This window comes from Corvus cornix, chromosome Z (genome assembly GCF_000738735.6).
Source record: "Corvus cornix cornix isolate S_Up_H32 chromosome Z, ASM73873v5, whole genome shotgun sequence".
Lineage (NCBI taxonomy): Eukaryota > Metazoa > Chordata > Aves > Passeriformes > Corvidae > Corvus > Corvus cornix.
Window position 1 is genome coordinate 6844106 of NC_046357.1, and position 20966 is coordinate 6865071.

Here is a 20966-nt window from a genome sequence, read left to right on the forward strand (position 1 = left end):
ATCATTCACTCTACAAAATACTACCAAGCAGAACTTACTTCTTAAAACATGCTCTTTCTTGTAAGTCACAGTCCAAGAAAAAGGATCCTTTTGTGTGCTGTGTTCCATTTTTCTACTACGTGAAGAAACATGACCTTTCAGCTCTGCTCCCTAGGCTAAGCTGGCCTTGTGCATTGAAAGTAATAGAAGGTTCTCAGTGTCAAGTCCTGCAAGGCAATCTCTCTTAGTCTTGCTTATCTGGGCTTAGAAATCTTGGCTAAAATAACAAAGTGGTTGAGCTGATATGCTTTTTGTAGGGATTGTTTGTACTTCGATTATTTTTCCAGGTATTTTTTAAAAATGCAGACTTACAGTAATAAACCATAGTGATAAATTGTAGTCAATCTTATGGCAAGCTTTTTAAAAACTGTTGTCTTTACTTTTGTCTTTTTTGGAAACCATGTGAAATTAATGGCAAAACTAATTTCAAGAAAGCTAAACAGCCCTTAAATTACCTTGTTTTAAGACCTTTTTGTGATGTCCAGCTCTACTGTGTACATTGGAAACTAGGAGTATACTTTAGACCTCAATTGAGACCTGAAGCTGGTTTTATGTTACTACTTAAGGCATTCTTCTAACTTGGGAATAGTATATTGTCCAAATGGAAGTAATTAAAGGTTATGCTTTTTTCCTGTTAAAATGAAGCCCTGCTCCTGACATAGGAGGAGGTCTGTGAGGTAGGTATTGATGGACAGAAAGACATGGACCTTGAAAAGCTGGTTTTTTAATGTCAGAATTGGCCATTTTGGAAACAATCAGATCAAGATTTTGCACTTACCAGCTCTATTTCATGATACTTCAGTTTCACTGAATGTTCTAATACTATTTTGAAAAGGAAGTTTTGGAATCTGATGTGTGAATTCCTATTGGGACAATGTAGCCTTTCTTTCACTGGTGAAAGCTAGGGATTTGGAGAGTTGTCTGTACCATTTTACCGGCGGCTCATGGCACACCAGGACTTGCAGTAGGATCACAAAGAAGCCTGGGCTGTACAAGTGTTTGGCTGGTCCGATAGACATGACATTCTCCTGGCTTTGGGAAGACATTATTTACATGCTGATGAATTGTTGGGAACTTTTTCATTGTCAATCTTAGTGTTTTGAAAGGATTATAAGATTTTTTTTTTTTTAATGGCTGTTTTTAAAAGAGGTCTAGAGACAGCAGTATTGCCAAAGAAATTTCACTGGGATCGCACAATGTGCAGGTTGGATCAGTACTTTATCCCAGTTGTATTTCCAGCAATACTTCAGGTGCTAAGCACAATATTTTCAGTCATGTACACCATGACTGTAAGCATGTACTTACTTATGCCTGATAAGCATGCATTCAAAATTCATAATCTTCAACCTGAAACAAGGCATTCTTAAAGTTATCTTAGGCCAATACTTCCCTGAAACAAAAAAGACCAGTAGTCAACAATGCTTTTAAAAGGGTAAAGGAATTCCAAAATAAACTTAAAGAATGGTATTTTTTCCTTTTATCACTTACTTGTCTTCTAAACTCCTTCAGTTGGCAATGGGTTGCTTTCAATAATTGTGGGAAATGTCATCTTATGGCCAACAGGAACAGCTCTAGAGCTATTGGATAAAATATTGTCATTGGAGCCAGGAATTCCTTATTCTGCATCTTCTATAGAACAGCATACTTTGCGTTCTGAGATAACATGTTTGAAGGGCAGGGCTCTTCAAGACGCTTGTTGATTTGTTTTCCTAGTGGACTTCTGCCCAGAAATGTTAAGTGTTAGAGTACAAGAGTGGAAAAGGAATGTCTAGCTACAGTGTAATCTTAATGGTTTTGAACTTTAAACATCTGAAGATAGTACATTGTCAATGAAGTTCTTCTTTTTAAGAAGTTAATTGGAAAATATCAGTTGGTGAAACTGATTCTTATTTCAGAATGCTTATTTAGTACCTCTGAAACCAAAAGCTATTGCTAGTGTTTTAAATCAACCATAAACCAAAATCTCTAAAACCTCTGGAATAAACCTATGTAGGCTTTTTCTGATGCAGTTTCTAAAAGTTATATGTGCAAATTATTTCAGGAAGTTTTGCAGTTTCACTTGTGCACGAGACTGTTTCATTGCCTTGTTTGTGGCATTTGAGTACAGTGTGTTTAACCTCATCTTGCTGTACGTCAGAGCTGCCTTGATTACTCCTAGTCCAAAGAGGAGAAATGTATTTGACCAGGAATTTCCCTGGCCTCGGGGTCTCTGCCTGGCAGAGGCAGCAAAACAAGGAACCTGCTGGATATGGTAAAGGTCAGTCTGGTGAGCTATGAAACTTTATTAAGCTGGCCTCGTTTGTGTATGCCACACTGCTGAGGGAGGAGTGTTCTGTTTGTGTAGTTAAATTGCATGGAGACCTGGCTGGTGGCCTGTGAAGTAGCACTGTTACAAGGCTCTGTGCACAAAATGGAAAAAAGGAATTCTTTCATCTCCCTGCTTAAGACTAAATTAGAAGTATCTTTCCATTTTGCCTTCTCTTCTGGAAGAGGTGGGTGGCATTTATTTTATAGCTGTGGCTCCTCACAAAACCAGCTGTGAAGGGGAGGACCTAGCCAAAGGAATCCTGGACTGTCAGTGTCAACTGTCAAGTCCCTTCAGCCTGGACCTGATAGAAGCCTTTGGGAATTGAAGACAGTGTTGACACTTTAAATGAGACCACCAAGTATGAATACCTTTTAAAAATATTAGATGAGGTGTTATCTTTTGTAGTTGGCTAGCTAATAAACGGCATTCCTGCCTTTCCCCCTACCCTTCAGTGATAAATGATCAGGGTCTTTGTGAATCATACATTTTACAAAGGTATGTACATATGTAATATAAACTACTAGATATGAGTTGTTAACTACTGCCTCTTGATAGGGACTAAATGCAAGTAATTGGTTTGGGATGATTAATGTAATTTGTATTCATACATGTACTATAAGACAAGGAATTTTAAGAAGTAATTATATCTAAAGTATTCTGGCATTTGTCAAGATGAACTATTAAAGAACACTTGATTTGTCTCTTTGAAGATGTGTTCCCTTGCTGTTCAAACTTCAGTCAAAGGTCTAGTAGTTACTGCTTGATGTGGAGATCAACTTAACTCTGGTAAAGGATAACTACTAAGTAGTGAAGTCTGTACTGTTTGTTAAAAGCTGTTTTCAGATGTGTGTAATGTGCCTAGAGAGCCTCCTTGAAGAGTAGTATGGACATGTTTGCATTTTACCAGTTCATCACTTGTATAATATAGATTAGTATCACTGCAGACTGAATGTTGTAAAAGAAAACTGATGATGTCTGATCTTTTCTCTTCCAGACTATCATTTTATTCTGGCCATTCTTCATTCTCCATGTACTGCATGCTCTTCTTAGCAGTAAGTATGCTCTTTCCATCTAAGTGGCAACAAAAGATCTGTTAGCTACCCAGTACAAAAATTGAATACTTACTTGGCTGCTCTGCAGGAGGGACATTGCTTTTGTAGGATGCTTGTCTGGTACAGTTAAAGAGGAGTTGTAAGGGTGGTGATACTGGGACAAGAAGTAGAATGATGTTCAGTATGCCTAAGAATACTTAATATGGTACTTCACTTGTGTGTCGTGTCTAAAATGAACCTAGTGACAAGTAGGTTTTGAAAAGAAGATGCTACTTAAATTTAGTTACATTTAAAGTATCATAAACCTTATAAAATGTATAAGGTTTATAATAGTTTAAATTTATAAGCCTTATAAAAAGCCATAATAAAATATGTCTTTTTATTTATTGAAATTTGCACATTTAATGAAATGTGCAAAGCCTATTTTAAAATAAAGCAAACAAGACCCTTAAATACTGATCAATTGCAGCTGGGCCCATAAGCACAAAACAGCAGATCAACTTGAATTTTCAAATTCCTTTCTATGTTTCCCTATTTTTTAGGGACAGAGAGGAAAGAGTGAGGAAAGCAAGGGGACAGTAAATATTAGTGGTAAGATCAGTTTGGAAATGCTTCAGTTGCAGATTAATATATTTTAGTTGAAATTGTTCCAAGTCATCTAGGACAAATTATTTTCACTCTTAGCATAAGCTTTGTAACATGAAAGACTGATTTTGTTGTTCTCCTGCTAAGTAGTAACACAGAAGACATTAACAACTTTATGGAATTTTGTTGTTAATGTAGTTGTAATATTAAGCTCTAGTAGTGGACATAAGTTGCTAACACATGTACATTCCACGATCTTTACAGACCTCAATTTGCTTTCTTGTCTTGGTTGCATTTTTAATTTTTTCACTCTCTTGGCAATAGTATAACATCCACAGTGAGTGGACTGATTGTTCAAACTAATCAAAAACCCCTACAACTACACACACACAAAAGGGGTGATTCTTCAGTATGATGTAGGTATTTTTTTAGCTTTATTTTAAAATAAAGCTGTTTCAGAAGCTTTGTGTTGAGTTTTGGTCTGTCATGCAGGTTTTTTATGGCTAAACCTGTTTGGTTCCTCTCCCCTGCTTACTGGTCTTATCTAACGTAAATACAAAGAGTTCATAAAAGCTTTATGTCCTGGGTTTGACTAGAATATGGTATGACTTCCTGTCAGCTGTTTGGGTTTTTGAAAATAAGTAATAAAGTGTCTTTGCTCATTATGACTGGCTGTCTCCAAAATTTTATGGGTCCACTTCTAATAGCACTTCAAACCCAAACCTACTCTTTCCATAGTACAGTGAAGCAATTACTGCTATACAGAGAGTACCCTAATACAGATTTGCCCCTCTGGGCTCAGTCAGACCCTTCTCATCCAACATCTTCTCATGTGGTTTTGTTGAGCAACATGATAATGTGATATTGACACCTCACACAAGGACAGACCTAGAGATAAGAAAAACCTTGGTGTAGTGTGTAGCAATATGTATTGTTTGTAATTTAGACTGACTGGATTACAGTCATCTGTCAGGGATCTGAAGCTGCCTGAGCTTTTACCTCTGTCCCATGTGTTTAAGGAGCATTCTGCTGCAGCCTGGGTGAACGGTGGGGGTCAGAAGGAATTCTCAACTCAATAACTGAATAAAAGGTAATAGGTCACACTAGATAATACAACTCTCTAGATGAACACAAGATAGTAGAATATGTCCTGAACAGACTCAACTTGAAACCTTGTTTAGCTAACCTACTAGGCTTGGAAAAAATTCAGCCTTTGGCAAGAAAGTAAAGAATTCTTTATTTTGAAGTTACTAACTTCATGTGGCTTGAATAATGCTTTCTGGAGTGCCTGTAGCATATTTTTTTGAATCCATGCAAAAGAGCTTGTCTAGAAAGTTCTTGAAGATGAAATTATGAACCTTAGCTGTCTTAGGGCTTTGTGTGTATGAGTTTCATTCTTGGCAACCTCCTGCATGGACAGGTGGCAAGTCAAGTGCAAATCAAACACCTCCTATGCAAGCCACTTCAAAATACCGTAAATCCTGGCCTTGTGTCTGTCCTGGTTCAGACACTTGCTGTGCTCAGAGCCGTCCTTGTGTTCATTCAGTTCTGTAGTAACTGCAAAACATGGCTTTGCTTAGTAGCATACTCAGACTAGAGGGGTACAAATGCCTTTAACTCTTCTATGACAACATTTGAAGTGTTTCATTGGAGATCAGTTTGTTTTCCTATAATTAGTCACTGAGTTCCCAGAGCCCCGTGTATTCCTGCACCCGTTTCTTGTCTCTGGCTGAGCTATATTTCCCAGTAAAAATAAGAGGCTTTGTGGAGATTAGACTTCTACTTCCTTCTGTCCAATAATAAAATTAATCATCTAGAAACTGCCATGAAGCCATTGTAGGGACACCTGAAGAAGGTTAATGGCTCCTGTGTGGTATGTTTTTGTCTTGCTGATTAACACAGCCTTACCGCATACCAAGAACCCAAACTGAGTGCAGATGTCTTCAAAAAGACAGCTAGTGAAGGAAGGTGAGGAAAAGACACACACACATGCTTGCCCGCATGGCAGAGTGCTGCTTCTGGCTCCAAGCCAAACCTGCGGCCCTTGATGGCTTGTTCTTTTGCTGAACTCTGGTGTTGGCTTCATCTGCGCCCTGCACATGTCCTGCAGCCACAGGCTGAGTCATCAGCAGAACAGGCTGTTAACATGTGGCATTACTCAGAGGCAGTGTTAATCATAACCAGACACTAGCATGCTGCTTTCTGGAGAGGCTGGAGGAGTCTGGTGTGTGTGTGTGTGTGTAGTGAAGAAAGTGTGCTCTTAAATGTTACCTGCTGAATGCATGTGCTGTGTCAGGTGAATCCATGACTCTGTAGACAGCCAGTCCTGGGAGGAACATCTGAGGGAGGTGGGAGTTCAGCCTGAAGAAAAGGAGGCTCAGGGGTGACTTTGTCACTCTCTACAACTGCCTGAAAGGAGGCTGTAGCCAGATGGGGGTTGGTCTTTTCTCCTAGGCAGCAAGCAATAGGATGAGAGTAAATGGCCTCAAGTTGTGCCAAGGGAGGTTTAGGTTGGATATTGGGAAAAGCTGCTTCTTGGAAAGGATTGTCAGGTATTGGACCAGGCTACCCCAGGGAAGCGGTGGAATTGCCATCCCTGGAGGTAGTTAAAAGATGTGTGGGAGTGGCAGCTGGGGACATAGATGAGTGGTGGACTTGGCAGTGCTGAGTTAACAGTTGAACTCGAATGATCTCAAGGGTGTTTTCCAACCTAAACAATTCTGTGATTCTATGGCATTTTTTACTTGGCAGCCGTTTGGATTACTTCAAGAGTCTGAATTATGCTGAGAAGTATTCCTTTCTTCTGCTTACAGGAGATTGCCAAAATTATCTGAGTCCTGACTGCATGGCTTTGCTGGTTTCAGGAGAAAAAACTGCAATTTTCAACATAATCCTGTGCTGCATGTCCCATCTCATAGCAGGGGCCACACACGGAAACACCATTCACTGTATTAGTCATCAAATTCTCTACCTTAACTGTTTTTTGCATGGGAATGTTAAATAGTTACATTATCCATCTGTTTAAATAAGCAGCAGTATACATCACTTGTTCTCGCACCACAGAGATCATTGCACCTGTAAAAAAGCTGTTGTGTCTAGCTAGACAAGTTCAAAGCTTGGGTTTTCAGCCCAGTTCCAGGTAAAAGTTACAGTTTCCTATATTTTCTAACTTGTTGGTACATAAAATGAGTGAAGCCCCAGAAAAAAAACTGCTTGCAGACTGTCAGTCTAGGAAGCTATGGTGGAGAGTGTATTTTGAGACTCATTTGGCAGAGCTAGATGGGTTAGTTAGGGTCCAAGCAGAGCTGTTATCTCTGGGATAAGAGCTTCTGCCAACAGCAGCTTTGTGTGGAAACTAGATGGAGTTTGACCGCAACAGTATGTGGGAACCCAGTGACCTAATAACAGATGCTGGGTCCTGAATTGTCTCTTTTGTCCTCTCCCCATGATGTTCCTTTTTTTCATAGTTAAACAGCTGGCATGGCCTCTCCTGTACCAACAAAACTATTTAATCTTGGCTTGGAGAATGGGAGGGCAAGTGTAGTGGAACACTTCTCCTAGCTGTGTCTCCATGTGATGAAACTAGCCCCTTGCCCCTGGAGGGGGAGATGCTGCAGGTAGTTTTTGCTTTGACTTTTCCATCTAAGTATGTTAAAAGCTGTTGTAAATTAAAATGCCAAATGCATGCTGCCATCAGTAGCAAGAAAGATCCACCACAACTGTTGGCAGTTGGCAGAAATGGGTGTGGCCCTTAGGATTATGTTGCTGTAACAGAATCAGTCTTGGCTGTAGCTGGCCTGGGCACTTTCCTGCTGGCACCTATCCCAGGATGAAGAATAGGGCTGCACAAACACAACCAAGAGGCACTGCTATTCTGGGGATGGCAACGTGTTTGTGCTGCTTAGACTTGGGATGAAAAGGGATGATGAGTGTTGCACAATGTAACTTGAGTGGCTCTCCTACAAGCCATTGGGAACATTTTATGTATCCAAGGACACGCGGAATTACGGATGAGAACTGGTGTTTCAGTGGCCGGGATTGACAGCGTTCTTTTGCAGAGAGATCATAGGATAGTGAAAGCAGGCTTTAGGCTGCTTTTGGTATTCATGCTCCCAAATGTGCCAGTCAAGCTCTGGTCTCAAACTCTGATTTTAATTGTTTATGTTGGGATTGGAGGTTGAGTGAAACAGTACTCAAACAACAGTCTTGAACACAGTATTTTAGGTATGTCTGTTTACACAGCACCTATTTCTTCACGTTCCCAAATGCTATTGACTAGAGCTACAGAACAGTCTTTAATGTGTTCCTGCCCACATGAAAGTTGAGGACTACTGGTCTTCTAAAACTAATGAAAAGACATTTGTTACTGAAAATGCTTTGTTTGGCTGTAGCTGTGTGTAGTATCAAGTATATTACTTTCAGCAGAGCTAAAAAAATATAGGGTAACTGGTCATGCTGCACGGCTCAAGTATGGAAGCACTTGCACTTCTGTTTGTATGTGCTCCTCGTATTCTTTTAACATTGGTATTTAGACTTTTTATAGTAAGCAAACAAGAAAAATGATTTTTCTGTGGTTTGCTTGGAAGTTAGGGCCAGCAGTAGTAATGCCAGTATTACAAACTGGCTTCTGTAGGACTGAACTGAAAGCAATAGGCTGCAGTGCTTTACTTCTTCTAGTAAAGGTTAAAATACTAATTTCAAGGGGTTTTTCCATCAGAAAAGAGGTAAGTGTTGTATTCCAATTTGCAATGGAATAAAATGTTCTTATTGTTTATCCTGCTCTATGGTAAAAATTGTCGAAGTGAAATTATTTTGGCAATGTACTGCCAAGTTGAAGCAGGAGGATTAAAACCCAAAAAACCCATTGCCCACTGGACAAGTAGTATTTGTTTAGGACAGATTGATAATACTTTTGATATTGAATTGAAAGTCGAGCTGTTATTAGTAACAATGGGGACTTTATCCCCATTGCTTAGGAGGCAGCTCTTGCACATCAATTGCCTTTGGCAACAGTACGCAGCTATCTTAAAGAGCCCAGACTGGGAGATATTCTGCCTTTTCTCCCTAGTTCATTTCCCTCCCCACCCCCCAGTTCAGCTCTCCAATAGATCAGTTCCTTGTAGGGCTGTTCAAACATCAGAGCTGACACAGGGGAATCAGATATGCTCGGAACAATATGGATCTGCCATCTGTTTGAAAAGCAGCTTTGATATACTCCCACATTGGAATAACTTCAGACCTATATTCTTTTCCTTCACTGGAAGGGGAAGAACTAATTCTGGACAATTGCTTCTTTCTTTCTTTATTTTCTACCCAATCAAAATAAAAATAAAGGACATCTAATAATGCAGATTTACCAGGGATCATAAATATGTATTTAAGAAAAGGAGGTGATCTCATAAAAAAGGCAAAATTCATTGACAGACATGGAAGTCTTAAGTTGCTTTTTTATTATTATTTTAAATATTTTTTTGAGAAGCCCAGCTCATGAGTGACTCATTAATTCTTCTACAGCTCTGTATTCCTTTCATAATACAGTTTTCTGTTTGGATGTGAACCTGCTGTGCTTAAAAGTACATGGGAGAGATATTATCCATATTTCTGGTTTGCAGGCAGTGTCTTGTTGGCTGATGCCTATATCTCTGTATTTATCCATAGATACAGTGCTTCCAGGTATAAAATAAGCTGTTGCACTTGTATGTAATATTTGCATAAATGTAAGATTGTATATGACAGGTTATTTCTCAGCACATCTTGTGGCTCTTTTGTGCTCAGAGCTGCAATTTTTAAACTGTTTACTGGATTTATTTCCTTGAATTCCAGAGTTTGTCCTAGCTGAAATATGATGAATAACTTTTATACACAGCTATTTGGGTAATAGCATTTATACAAACAAGTTTTCATATGACAGGATCTCTCAAGTTTCCCATAACAAGCAGAAAGGGAAGAGCTATTCTGCAAACACTTACAGATGTAAGAGAAAGCTTCGAAAATCTCTGAAGGGAGCCTTTCTCTCTGCTGTTGCCTAGTCTGAGCAGGGCAGAGGTGTCTGGATTGTTGAACGGGACCGGAACAGGGATGGCAGATCACTTACCTGTGTAAACATTTGTTTTCAGTTGTTTTATAACATTATGCAAGAATCTAGCTTGAATGTCTCAGCTTGCTCATTCTCTTGGAGGATCATATTTTCATATTTTAATATTTTTTGCTTTTATCAAAGATGCAAACTGTGCCTTGTGCAAGTGTGTAGTACTGTGGCTACTGCACTGCCCTCTCCTCAAGGAAAGGCAACAGTGTGTATTTACTGGAGTTGAAGGGTGAATAGTTACTTTGGCACTCTATGCATCTGCCCAACTTCCTAATGGAAGACTTTACGGTCTTAGGAGAGGGGGTGTTGTCTCCTGTAAGGATGTCCTTGGGATATCTGTAGAAATGGAATTTTCCTATTTTACAGATGTGCCTGGATTCTCAGCTGTTAATGCCCAGTCCCAGGTCTCCTGAAAAATTTTGCCCCGTCTTTTTGTATTAGTTATGCAAAGACTGTTTTTTCTGAAGACTTCAAAACGCTGGTGCCTCCTGTGCTTTCCTTTCCTTCCACCCCTGCCTCATTAACAAAACCACGTATACACAGTAGCTCCATAACTACTCCCTCCACCTCTGAAATCCCAAAGCAAACCACATACTTGTATACATGGACTTGAGTGTGCTTAAGCATTCCTAATTCAGAGCTTCTTGGTTTGGAAGAATCCTTATGGTTTGTGGCTCTTGGGACTTTTTGGGTCAGCAGACTTGCTTTGAAGTATGAGCTTTCCTAACGGTAGCCAATAATGGATCCAAATACGAACTATAACCACAGCAGTATTTTGTGCCTCCTAGAACAGTAATGCCATAGGGCTCTTCCTTAGTGCTCCAGCAGATATCATAAACCAAAGTAAAACATGACTAATGGTAAATGCTAAGCTAAGTAAAGTAAATGCCACTTGCTTGCTTCTAAAACTTGTATTGACTACTAAGGTCTCTCAAAGTAGGGATTTATTTCATGAGAACTGACTTTTCTGCACCTTTGTTTCATCTCCAGACTCTTCGTACTTGTACTTGGACAAACTGAGAAGTGTTCTCATTTCTCTGTGTCACGGGAGTTTTCTCTCTTGGAAACTTTGTCACTGTTCTGCTCTTAAGTTCATGATGCGGAGTTTGTTAGGGTTGGAGAGACAGAAATAAGAGTGAAAATAGGTGTATCTCTAAAGGGAAGATGTGCCTTGCTTCTGTTCTTTAGGACAGGACACCTATAGGAAATCCAGTTACTGGGGCCTTTTTGTATCAGGAGAAAATCCATTTTTGAAACTTACCAGAACAAATCAATTGGTACAAGTAGTAGTATTACTTGGTTGGGGAACACCACCACAATCCCCCCCTCCAAATTTCTTCCTTTTGACTTCCATTCTTGAACAAGTGCAGGAGGATTTCCATACTTTAACAGGCAAAAGTATTTTGCAGTACGGAATTTTTGTGTAATTGGAGAAGGTATTGAATGAAAAATAACCAGGGAGTTTAAAGTATTGAAATTAAATATCTGAAGTATGATCTTGGTTGGTGAAGTGAGTAGGTTTTGGTAAATCTTGGAAGAATTTTGTGCCCTTAAAGTGGAGATGCAATATGTTAGCTCTTAGGAAATTTCCTTGTGAAGTCACATGGTTGCACCTCCAGAAGTCTATCTAGTCCATATAAGTCACTGTACTTCAAAATTTGGTAGGCATGTGTTTATGTAAATTAATACTGCTCTGGTGAAAGAGCAAACACTCAAAAGGCATGCTAGAAATGTTGAGTAGTAAATAATTCTCCAGTAGCAGAGACCCTTCCATTCATGTCTGTGGCTTCTTGCAAGAAGCCACAAAGTAGCTGTGAGTTTCTCTTCATGGCTTGTGTGAATTTTTAGAAATGAAGTACCAGACCATAGATTAAGAAGAAATTTGTGTTCAGGATGTGTGTGGCATAGAGAACATATTTTCATTATAGAGTAAGCTAGCAGGGGAAAAAAAACCCTGGAGATTATTTAATACCATTAAAAAGAAGCCTTTATGAAATCTCTGCACTTTTAAAAGGAATGAACGAAGCAAACACAAGAAACAGCAGGGTAGGGGAGTAGAGAGCAATAGAGCATAGCTGAATGACAACTGCTGAAGGATCAGACTGCTTAGAACAGTGTGGAGGGAAGCTGGCATGGTGAATGCTGATAGAAGCAAGTCACTATCAGAGCGGCTTGGGACACTCCTGCTGTGTTCATAGGCTCGCAAATTTTGTTTCTCAGCAACATGTGAAAAGCTGGTAGCAGGCATTTCAGTAGTATTAACCAGATGACATTTCCTAAAGTTCCTGTGGCTTCTATAAATTACAAGTTTTATTTATAAAGCTTATTCCTTTCTAGCAAAGAGGCTTGGGTGGGGAAACACGGATTTGCTTCTGTTTTCCTTCTCTAAGGCTGTCCTGTAAATGACTTCAAAGAGGAGCAAAGGAACCTGAGGTATGCTGTGAAGGAGGAGGTTCTGTAAACAGCCTGAAGCCATTGCCCTCTGTTAGTCAACAGGGTCAAAATAGTAGCAAGAGTTAAAGCAGCGTGGGGCTAGGACACCTCCATATTGTGCATTTAATGCTACATAAAGGCTAATACTGTATAAATGTAAATTGGGATTACTGCCAGTATTAACCTTGATTTACATTTAATGAATCATCAGCAAAAGCTCCTCCTCTCCTTGGCTGCTTTATTTTCCTGTGTGGACCTGATGGCCTGTTGCAGGCAGACATGTCGCTGTTGTCTTTATAAGAGCAAGTCACAGTAGTGGGAAGAAACTTGACAGGGGAGCACAACTCAGCCTATTAAAAGAAGCAGTCTGAAGTTACTTGCTTAAAAATAACACGGTATCTGCTATTGCAGCAGATTATTTTAAAAAAAACCCTCCAATTACTTAATTATTAACAATTACTTTAAATTAACAATTACTTTAAATTTAACAAAAACCAACAACAAAAAAACCCCCAAACCAATTGTAACCAGAATGACAGCTGCTACTTCTGAAATTAAACACAGCTGTGAACAGTCAGCCTAACACTTATCTGTGGTATCACTTCTCACCCTTCTCACACCTAGTTTTAGAACAATGTAAATCTATTTGCTGGTATGAGGTGCGAGAAGGCCTTTGGTTATTTCCTGTACAGATACAGGAACTGATGGTGTAAAGAATCATCTAGAATTGGTGAAGTCTATAGCCAACTGCTTGTGCCCTGCAGCTGATGGAACAGCTATGGAACCTCTATGACAGGAGGTAACTCTCACAGTACAAAAGTCAAGCTTTCACATCAATGTCCAATCCAAGTTTCTTCTCTGATGCTTTGTAAAGCAGAAGGAATTTGAATACCTGCTGCATAAGGGCAAAGACTGCTTTATTGATCATTCAGTGCACTGGGCTGGCATCTTTGCAAGTTGGCATTTGCATGTCTTGCCCCATTTTCTTCTTGTGTTCAGAAGTAAACCTGTTTTCTCACAGATCTGCAGTTGCATAACCCTGGGGTTTTTTCTACACCCGTTGCCAACTTCCAAAAATGTTTATATGGAAAAAACTTCATTGCAGCAAGGTATTTTAACTGCCTTCAGGAAACTTTAGTGGGAATAGGGAAAGAGCAAAGAACAGCCAGTATCAAATCATCAGCCAACTCTTTAGACTACTAGCATTTACTCCTTGGACCTACCTCTACTCCACCAGGCACTTTGTAGTGTTCTGGTCTACTGTTGGTAAATCCAGAAGTAGTATCACTAAGCCCATTAGAACACCTTTTGTTAAAAGAACTTCGTGTGACAGGTAATTTTTGAAGTGGCTAAGCTCTTTTCCCTAGTGGTGAATTTGAGGCCCTCAGAAATATGCAGTGCCCACCACTTTGAAGGGGAAAAATTATTTTTCAGTTCAGGCTTAGGTGTAGCTTCTTCAGAGTCCAACTTTACCCTGACCTTGCTATTAAAGAAAACTGTTTATGGATGGGGTTGATGTTTTTGATGCTCCATTTATACCTGAAAATGTCAGCCTGGCAAAATTGTGATGTAAGTTAGTCAGAGAAACTTTCCCCAAATGTTTAACTTTAGAAAGTAGCGCTTCTGCATTTACAGTGTGTTCTCTGTGCCTATATTTACATTGTAAATGTACTGCTTCTCAAAGTTAGCCATGGCTTTTGAAGTTGGTAGTAGAGGATTTTACCAGGAGTTTGGTGTGCTGCCTTAGTGCCTGACACCTGTGTGTTGGTTTTTACATTTTTCAACACTATCAGCTAAGGTTTTGTCCTTGCCCTGAAGTTTCTGTCTCTGAGAAGATATACTTGAAATGTTAAATGTAACTTCCAACTGTATTATTTTCTCAGTGAATACAGTAATTATGGTACCTTTTTTGGTGTTAGGATTAAGTTTCAGAATAAATTCAATGATGGTTACAGAGTATTTGGAGAGTATTTGGAGAGTATTTACAGAGTATTTGGAGAAACTAGAGAGCTAGACAGATGTAGACAGCCAGATTGTAGACAGACCAGAGAAGAAACAAAGGCAGGGTCTTGATTAGATGGGAAAGTAACAAATACTGTGAATTGGAGATAACACATCAAAAGCACAGATATACACAACAGAAGTAGAGCTGAGGGGAGGGAAGAAACATGGGAACTTCATATATCTACCAGAGTGACAGCATGGTTAATACACAGCTGAAAAGGGTGAGGAACAAAGTTCAGTGAAATACACCATTGACAACTGAGAAATGCAATCATTTTATCAAGTTAGTTCTGGTACTTAGCTACAGCTGCAATACTATGCAGGAAGTTGACAATACTAAAGGTGACTAGAATTGCAAATGAAGTTAAAAAACTTGTCAGCTCTATGTATCGTAAATGTAAACTATTTTGTGTAAGACTTGCCTCTAGTTCATGCAGGAGTAAAATATTGGTTTGACTTCCAGTGGATTCTTTTTAAGCCTTAAGTGGCTCTAGTATTACTGGGATGAAAATACTCATTTGTCACATTAGTACAAACAAAACAATATGATGGTGTTATATATAAAATAAAGACCGAAACTATCAAGCTCTGCCTTGGCAGCCTTCAGAGTACAGCTATAGCACCTAGAACAGCTGTGAATATTATCTCAATGCAAATTTCAATCAACTCTTCGAAAAGACCCAACACAATTTTACTTCTTCTGTGCTTACTGCATTTTGTAACTTTTCTTTTTCTTTCAGCTTTATCTTCAGGCAAGAATGAAAGGAGACTGGGCAAGACTTGTACGTCCTACTATACAGTTTGGTCTCATTGCTGCATCTATCTATGTGGGTCTCTCACGTGTTTCTGACTACAAGCATCACTGGAGTGATGTTTTAACAGGACTTATCCAGGGAGCAGTGGTTGCTGTACTCATTGTAAGTAACTCCTGAGGGGGTGGATGTGTGTGAATGCTGCTTTTATGAACAGCGCCTTAGAATTGCAGGCTGTGTTCAGAGGAAAGCAAACCTGTATTTCTAATGCTTCAAAAATTGCTGAAGCAGGGAAACAACTCCTTGAACTGGGTGTAAACAATAGTACTTTAGGGAGTGAGACAGGCTCTGGCCCAATGAGGTAAGTGGCAGTTTTAGCCATTGGATAACATGAAATTGTCTCTGCTCAAGAGCTTTTCAAATAATTAAGATAGAAATGGTACCTGCAAACTGTGTAGGCCTCTCTGTATAAATCACGCTTTTTGCTTCTAGCCAAATTCAAAATCTCGAGTACAATAGCAGAGGACTCTGTACAAGGTAAACGGGGGAAAAAGGCCTTGAAGAATAAGGAGAGCATCAAAGTGTCTGCCTTTGCCACCTTACTCAGTGTGTTTTTTCAGTCTGATGGGAAACTAAAACCCTTCACCTTTTCCTGTGTGCATTCCAAGTACTAAAAATGTGTTCACAAGGAGGAACCTGTGAAGCTCAGCTGTACTGATAAGTATAAAGCTATCCCAGGGAACAGACACTTGCCTAAACTTGTCACAGGAGGCCCAGTTGACTTAATGGCAACAGTTGTACTGGCTGTCACCAGAGTGCCAAGGCTAATTCATCCATTGGGAAGGGACAGATCAGGAACTCCAGATCAATGGGAGCGAGTTGAGGTCTACTGAAGGATTTAGTTGCCAAGAACTGAGGCTTAGGGGAAGAACCACATCCAAAATAAATGCTTTGTCAGCTTTCTCAGGTCAGAAGGGTATAGTTCAAGACAAAGCTGTCTACAAGGTGCAATCAATAATAAAAACAAATCTTGGAGCAGCTCTGGGAAATTGTACAGGCTCCAGTAGCTCTTACTAAATGGCTACATGTTCACATAATCCTACCCCTCATTTTTGTCCAATCTCTTTTTCTAAGAAAAGGAGTTCAGAGTAAGAAACATCAGAGATTGAAGAGGTGAGGACACTTTTATTAGGAAAACAAGTTCAGTCAAGAATGTTGGATGATTCAGAAGGTGCTTGGTAATACAAGAAAGAGTAGAAAGTAGCATTACAGAGAGAAGAGTTGAAAGGTCAGGAAATTATTTTTAAAAATATACATTAGCACCAACCACCACCCCCAAACTCTTATTTGAAAGAACTGAGTTCCTCTCCAGAAACAGCAAGGTGAGGTTAGAGCATGGTGGTGCAGCAACTGCAGATGGATCACTAAATTGGACTGAGGGAATCTGGCATTAAGTGGAAGCTGAAACTCCCCTGGCCTGTGGCTAAAGCAGTGTGCTGGGTCATCAGCCACCTACCAGTGTGGTGGGAGATATTTTCTTCTGCCGTGGACAGTGTTCTGCCGTTCTCAGGGTTGCAGTGGGAGGGGAAGACACAATGCAGGAAGGGAAGGGATCATGTGAGGCTTCTCATTTATTGCACCCCATGCAGCACTGTGCTTAGCACATCTGCTGTGAGACTTACTGAAGGGAGCAATGGAAGACAGCGAGCTGCAGAACTGGATCAACCACCTGTCTTGTAGTCAGGGAGATGTCTCCTAGCTGTGAAGAACTGAGGTCGTATGTTTAAAGGACTGCAGGAAAGGATTATGTAGGCAGAGCTGGCCTTACAGCTGCTGGGTCCAGCTAAAGCACCACCTCTCCTGTTCTGTTCTACATAAATTACAGAAAAAAAATTTAACTAAACTTGCATTGTGGGCCCTCAGAAAGCACATTCTGCTTTCATTTAAAGCTGATCCAACTATGGCTGTTGTGATGAAGCAGTGCCTGGTAAGGCAGTCAGCAGTTAGTTAGCACAAGCCTTGAATTTGTCTTAAACCATCAGTGGCTAAATGGTCAAGGGCAAGGAGTAAAAGCTATTGAAAGAACAGACATCTGAATTTCGTACAAGACTTCCCTGCCATTTTCTGATGTTTTAAACTGATTAAGCTTTTTATTAGTTTTGATCTTAGAATCTGCCTTCTGCAGAGCCCTTGTTTCAAAGACTTAATGAGTGCAGGAACTTAACACTAATTTGTTCACTTAGGTTGTATACGTGTCAGACTTCTTCAAAGTGAGAGGATGTACATTTCAACCAAAAGAAGATTCCCATACAACCCTACATGAGACTCCAACAAATGGAAATCACTTTGGCAGCAATCATCAACCATGAAGAATGACCCACATCACCTCTGTTGCTCTGAAAGAAAACAATTTCAACAAGTCTGATTATGTAATATAAGTAAATGCCTTTAAGGGACTGCTGCTGCTTCTTGGATGCTCACTTTACCTGTATATAGTAACACCTACCACAGTTACTGTACATCTAAACTTTAAATTTCTGTTGGTTCAAGCTCTTGCTTAAAAGAAAGCTATTAAAATTGTAAATTTTTATTGAAAACAGTAACAAGTTATATTACATACACTGCTGTTTTTACATGCCTTGTTGAATCAACTGTGGTTTAAGTAAACACCATTAAAAGGAATTACTTGAGATGGAAGCCACATGTGACGCTGATGAATTTGTTCCATCATGTCAATATAGTTTCTGGAAGACATCTGCTGTTACAGGTAAAGGCTTGCAGCAAAGACGATATCTCTCTTGATTTTTGTAATCCCTATTAAGGAAAAAAATATCCATGTCTAAGAGTCTTAACTGCCACAACCACTATTTAAAGTACAGTTATAAGCATGTTACAAGTATTAAATGGAAGTCATTGTCCATCCATTTTTAGCCATAAACTTAGTTAAACCATCAGTATCCACCCTTTAAGTCAAACTTCGTAACAGAGATGTTACCTGGAAAAATAACAGCAATGGTGCTGTTTACCACGAAGTCAACACCAGAAGTTCTCAATACAAAATTATTCACCTTTGGCCCCTCGGTACCTGTGCAGCCCCCTTCCCCCATCACTTCTTCTAGAATTGCTTCATGTCCTGTGAAAGTGAAATACATACCCTCTGCAAACTTATTTTCCAGTTCTGTGTTCCCAATGGCTTTTGCAGCCTGGCACATCTGCCGAAGCAGTTCTTCTAGACGCCTCATGCAACGAATTATGCTACCTGTATGAAAGAGCAAGGGAAAACTTTGTGCCACATCATGTAACTGGTCCTGAATTATTCAAAGTAATAGTTCCTTCTACAACCCTGTTCAATTTATCTAGAAGCCAAATGTCTTAAACTTAGTTTCTGTTTGCACAGTAAATTTCTCTGTGAGGCATTTCCTTGAAGCTGTTTCCAAATGCTTGTCCTTTCTACTGTCTTTACAGTCTCTAACTACTACCTAATCATAGGACTTTCTGGGCTGTTGAGTAGTTCCTAGTGGATTTTTTCTTTCAAGTACTTGTTAAGACTTCCTCAAAAACCATAGAGCATTAGGGGATTCACAAGTTTGCTGCTTCATGAACTACCACAGGTTTATTTTGTGATTTTTTTAATAAGCCTTAGTTCTTTAGTCGGCAAAGGCAGTAAGTGATACATCTTACTACTCCTGTGCTACTCAGGAGTCCATGGACCACTCTACCACTCAACTGCATGGTTACAATAATGCACACAAGCATCTTGACACAGCTCCTACACTGCAACCCAACACCCATTCATGATTTATTATGCATTCATCTTCTCTCTGAACTTTCCTCACAGCTCAGCCCAAGTTACTGCTACAAATTTCACAAAACAACCCTGAATGCTTCTGCTCTTCTGGCCACAAGCAAAGACTATCCTGTTTGGTCATTTCCTCCAGCAGCATGTCGTACAGTCAAAATTACTGTAGGCAAAATAACAGTTACTGGGTAAATACAGGATGAAGGGCTTGAGAGCAGCCCTGCTTAGATGGACTTGGGGGTGCTGCTGGATGAGAGGCTGTATATGACCCATCAATGTGCACCTGCAGCCCAGAAAGCCAATTATATCCTGGGCTGCATCCAAAGCAGTGTGGCCAGCAGGGCAAGAGAGGTGATTCTGCCCCTCTGCTCTCATGAGACCCCACCTGCAGTGCTGCGTCCAGCTCTGGGGTCCCCAGCACAGGAAGGACATCGACCTGTTGGAGCAAGTCCAGAGGAGGGCCACCAAGATGATCAGAGATGGAACAGGTCTCCTTTGAGGACAGGCTGAGAGAGTTGGGGTTGTTCAGCCTAGAGAAGAGAAGGCTCCAGGGAGACCTTATTGTGACCTTTCAATACATGGAAACATTCAAGGTCATGTTGGATGGGGCTCTGAGCAACCAGATTTAGGGAAAGATGTCCCTGCTCACTGAAGAGGATTTGGTCTGTACAACCTTTCTATATTACCTCTAAGGCATAATATCTGGGGGAAAAAAAAAACTGAAAAGAACATTCTACAAAGCGGAGACATGATAAAGTAATGCTTCTCTTTAAAAAAGCATTCATAGGGCCTCACTAGGTCATGTCAGTTTCTACAGTGAGAACAGTGTATGTAAGAGCAGCAAGTCTGTAAAACCTGTTGCAATGACAAGATGGAGAAACCCACACAGAGCATTGAGCGCAGAGCACACACCAACACAAGTGACCTGTGGGCAGCTGCCCCGAGCACGGCTGTGCTGCACTGTGGCATGTCCTGGCTCAGCTGTCAAAGATCCTGCTCGTCTCCATTTACAAGGCCAACCCCGACAGCCATTCCAGGGAGTATTTGTTTACAGGCAGCATAGCTGGGCTTGCTGCAGACATAGTTTTTTGTGCAAGAAAAAGAAAATTGCAATTTTAAAATAAATTACTATTGTTAATACTTCCACAAAGCAAGAGTTGGTCTGCAGTTAATAGGGTACTTAACTCAGTTTTCCGTTCTTCCCTAAAGGCTTTAAAAAGCCGCTCTTATTTTCATTTCTTCCCAACACACGCATTTCAACTTGAAGACAAGGTATTTGCATTAGCAAATCAACACTACTCCACTATGTGGCAAACACTTGTTCTTGAAACACTCAGACTTATTTTGTATTCTGATTTTATTTGAAATCACTATAGTTACTTGGATAACCAAGGTGAACTACTCTGGGATTTAGTGACACCACAATCCATTTGAGGTACACATAACCGACAACAAATGCCTGAAATGCTTCCCATCCTTGTGGATAAGGCACAGAAAACCAGCCAATGAAAGTTAAGGGAAGAATTATGCATTGACCCCTGCCACAAGAGCTGACCTCAAAACAGGCCACTAGATCTAATTTTGACGGAGCTGGCACTATTGAGTAGAACAAAGCTGACTGTTTTAGTACGTTAAATGGAAATATGTTAAATATGGTAAATGGAAAATGTTACTGCCCAGTGTATTCTGAACATTCAAGTGTCAATGTAAATACATGCCAGCTACTGCTACTTTAGTGTTCCACACACTCAGGGTGCCTCCAATAGCAAATGGAAGGCTCAGATAATCATTGCAATAGGAGGAATCTGCTGACTGCAGAAGCAAAGACTGCCAAGATTTGTGCTGCTAAAGGCAACTTTCTTATTAAGTTCCTGGATCTGTGCATTGGATTACATGCACGAATTAT

The 20966-nt window shown here is 40.1% G+C and overlaps 2 protein-coding genes across 4 annotated transcripts in view; one reads left to right on the plus strand and one right to left on the minus strand.

The window, feature by feature from the left end:
• PLPP1 (phospholipid phosphatase 1) overlaps positions 1-17958 on the plus strand; it is a 62376-nt gene extending 44418 nt beyond the window's left edge. For both annotated transcript variants that reach the window (XM_039566946.1, XM_039566947.1), the window contains exons 4-6: positions 3342-3399; positions 15250-15426; positions 17505-17958. In XM_039566946.1, coding sequence (XP_039422880.1) covers positions 3342-3399; positions 15250-15426; positions 17505-17630 — 361 coding nt within the window. In that variant the 3' untranslated portion in view covers positions 17631-17958. The remainder of the gene's footprint in view (positions 1-3341; positions 3400-15249; positions 15427-17504) is intronic.
• The window catches only part of MTREX (Mtr4 exosome RNA helicase), a 42295-nt gene continuing 39161 nt past the window's right edge, over positions 17833-20966 (minus strand). Inside the window, exons 26-27 of one of the 2 annotated variants that reach the window (XM_010395431.4) lie at positions 18416-18520; positions 17833-18075 (exon numbers count right to left, since the gene is read on the minus strand). In XM_010395431.4, the coding sequence (XP_010393733.3) occupies positions 18023-18075; positions 18416-18520 (158 nt within the window). In that variant the 3' untranslated portion in view covers positions 17833-18022. Of the gene's footprint in view, positions 18076-18415; positions 18521-19550; positions 19591-20966 lie in introns of those variants that run through there. The other variant, XM_039566945.1, reaches the window with a different exon arrangement.